This window comes from Cryptomeria japonica, chromosome 8 (assembly GCF_030272615.1).
Source record: "Cryptomeria japonica chromosome 8, Sugi_1.0, whole genome shotgun sequence".
NCBI classification, from domain to species: domain Eukaryota; kingdom Viridiplantae; phylum Streptophyta; class Pinopsida; order Cupressales; family Cupressaceae; genus Cryptomeria; species Cryptomeria japonica.
The window spans coordinates 200,307,939-200,311,378 of NC_081412.1; the positions used below are offsets into that span (position 1 = coordinate 200,307,939).

At 35.2% G+C, this 3,440-nt stretch overlaps 1 protein-coding gene across 1 annotated transcript; it reads left to right on the forward strand.

The window, feature by feature from the left end:
- The first annotated feature begins 481 nt into the window (after window positions 1–481).
- On the forward strand, window positions 482–3,225 carry LOC131048414 (uncharacterized). The gene is made up of 4 exons (XM_057982370.2): window positions 482–661; window positions 2,381–2,423; window positions 2,501–2,601; window positions 2,808–3,225. Exons 1-4 carry the CDS (start codon window positions 590–592, stop codon window positions 2,919–2,921), a joined length of 330 nt encoding a protein of 109 aa, XP_057838353.1. The 5' UTR covers window positions 482–589; the 3' UTR covers window positions 2,922–3,225.
- The last annotated feature ends 215 nt before the right edge of the window (window positions 3,226–3,440 follow it).

The window sequence follows — 3,440 nt, forward strand, 5'->3', positions numbered from 1 at the left end:
CCCACTAATAGACTAATTGTGCCCAACTACTATCCTAAATATAGGATCTTGCACCACCATGGGGCTCTCTCCCTCTTATGACAACAATTTGAAATATTTTCAAGAAAATGGTGGAAGAGAAAACAAAACAATCCCATTTGAAATAATTTGATATCCAACAATTTAAGTCAAATATAACATTAATTTGAGACGAGATACCCAATTCCATGACACATGGTAGTAAAGACAATGGAAAACATAGTGCATACTAGCCTAGCTACTAGAAGCAATAAACATATATGCCTTTTGAGTGTAAATATTTTTACAAAGATTCTTATATATATCATCATCACCAACTTATAAATAACTCTATATTTTTCTTCTTAAAAATCTTTGAAGTTGTTTAATTGATTGTAAGTAAAATTTGTAGGACCATCAACTTCTATAAATTTGAGTAATGCTACAAGGTATTTATAATTGTCTACTTTCAACCGCAGCTTATTATAATTGTCTACTTTCAACATATGCCACAAGGCGCATTAATTCTCCCTATTTACATATAATTTAGACAAACAGAAGCCCAGGAGTAGAAATTTATAGAGTTAGTACCATGGCGGGCAATGGCGACGGAGATATGGCGGCCATTCTGAAGCCTTTTCACGATCGAGCCACAGAAGCCGAGGTTTTTATGTGTTAAACCCTACCATATTATTTGCTAATTACATGTGCAAGGATTCATTGTGACCTGCATGTTATGTCCATCCCTAAAATTCGAAGTCTCGAGGCAAACCCTTCTACTATGTTACAATAAACAATCTGTAAAAGAAGTGGTCTAAAATAGTTTTCTAACAATCTGTAAAAGAAATGGTCTAAAGTAGTTTTAAGAAAAAATGTTTCTTTAGTTCGAATAGGATGAACCCATAAAAATATGAGGATTCTAAAGCGTAGCCCCGTGTTCAAATCCTTAGTATTTTGAAGTGTTGAAATTCCATAAGATACTACAGCCAACTTGCTGGGTATGGAGTAACACAATGGACAAGACCAGGTGTAATTCTGGGAGGAAGTTTGCAGAAGCGATAACCACATACGTCTGCATACATATTTTTGTGAATTATTGAAATATCTTGAGTCAGGAAAGTTATATTAAATTTCGTAACATAATGGATGCCTAGGCGTGCTCTGAACCCTGTTGATTTAAATTAGCCATGGAATCCTTAACAATCTCCACACTTTTTTTCGCTTGGCCAGTGAATCTTGGGTGAGGTGTGGGTTAAGCTTGGGCTGCATTCTACTGCGTGATGAGCTTAGAATGCATTTTTAACATTTAATCCTAGATCACCCTGCTATATACGTATAATCCTTATACCACAAGGATTATGCTTTTTTAAGTGTTGCCATCATTGTTCTATGTCCACGTCCACGGGAGACTGTGAAACTGGGTCAGTCTCATGAATGTAAAGCGACATAGTCATTAGACCACAACCCCAGGACCTCCTTTGTTGTATCAATGCTGTTAGATCCTCTCCAATTTGTATTGATCACTCTCTTCTTGCACTCTTTTGATGCTGGGGAACTGACTCATTAAGCTAAACCTTAGCAGTTTCTTTTTCTGCAAAATTCATATGGGACCTCACCCAGCCTTATTCAGGCGCGGTCTGTATTCTTATGGACTGCAGCGCAGGTACTCATTATTGTCATGGCAATAGCTCTGCCTTGCTACTATATTATTGCATGCTGGACAACAGTTTCTCCTCCATTTCATTGGCTCCATATAGACACAATCTTTATTTAGATGACTAAACCGTAATTCGAATGTCTCTTGTGTTAGATTAAGGTCTTTGGCTTCCAAAATAAAGTTGTGGGTATTTTTTATTATTTCTTTTTCTAAGTAATTTATAATATTCTACCTATGATTACTTTTGAAACTGGACAAAAAGATTTGAGTGCTTTTTAAAATCTTGAAGAAACTGTTGTCTTTTTTTGCTTGGTAAATCTTGGATGAGATTATGAGTTGCTATAATGCAATGTGGGATAAGTTTGGACCACATTCTTAAGATTTTCATTTTAACCTTGGTCATACTCAAATGAACACTTTTAAAATTGTGTCATGTTGGAATTAACCCAGTTAAATTCGGGTCATTTTGAAATACAACCCATACATTTTACACCAGATAATCCTGTCTGCTAGGGTTATGGATTGCCATATTGTGATGAGGAGATATCGGCTACTCCATTCAAGTGTCTTATGGAATTTTTAGGGGTTTACAGGCTGGTTACAGACACTGGTATATGTCTTCAGCTGCTGGGTCGGTATAGTGACTAAAATGCACTTTTAATCTCCGGAACTGAGGAAACAGAATATATATATGTTTTGTTATGACATATAGCTTTTGGCATGCAGGAACGCTTGGCAAAACTAGAAGCTGAATTAGGAAGAAATAAAGGTATGAAGGATACAATGTTTTTAAATCCTACTTAATTGGCATACCCTAATGTTTACTGAAGCTTTGATTTACACCAGGAAACTCTGTAATGGGACAAGAGGAGTTGCTGACAAGTATAACAGAGCTCCAGTCGAAGTTGGAGAAAGCTAGATTAGAACAAATTTCTGAAAAGGAGAAAGTATACGTTGATTCTTTGTTCTGTACTGTTTGAAATTTGAATGGATTCCTCAGAAAGTTTATTTTTGTTTCTTATTAAAAACGGTCAAGAGTACACATTTAATTACTGAATGTGCAGTCTGAGGCCAACAGATGAAAACGGCTTAAATTGTAGTCTAGTTTTGTTCCTATAATGAAGCATTATATGTAATGATGTTTTTTAAACAGGCTCTAAAAGAACGGGAGAAACTGGAAATCGAAAATGCCAAGCTAAAATATCAAATTGCTCATCTTTTGCGGTCTCTAAAAGAAGCAGATGAAAAATTGGCAATGGCATCTTAAAGGTTGTATTTGATGGCGCTTATAGAGGATGTTATGAAAACATTCTATTAGCATGCCTATTCATATTTTCAAACAGACCAGATCAGACAAGCTTGTAACCAGGTCAGACAAGCTTGTAGTTGTAACAAATATATTCATGTTAGTAGCTATTTATACACAGTTTATTTGGTTAATATCTGGTAAACATGTTCTATATGTAGTCATTATACATACACAGTTTATTTGGTTAATATCTGGTAAAAATGTTCTATATGTAGTTCATTATACATGAGCAATTTCCATTGAGGAGCCTATTTCATTTTAAGCTATGAATTTTTGTATTGCAATATGTTAGTCATTCGATGCCATACTAACATGCAAAGTGTTGTCACAAAGTGTATATGCTTTATCATTCTACTCTGAACTCAATTGTCTTTTTTGATTTCGTGAATCTTTTGTGTTATATATCTGGATGCTTCTAGCGTGGACTGGTTTCCCAACCACCTGCAAGGTATAGTAATTCACATTGCAGCTAATATA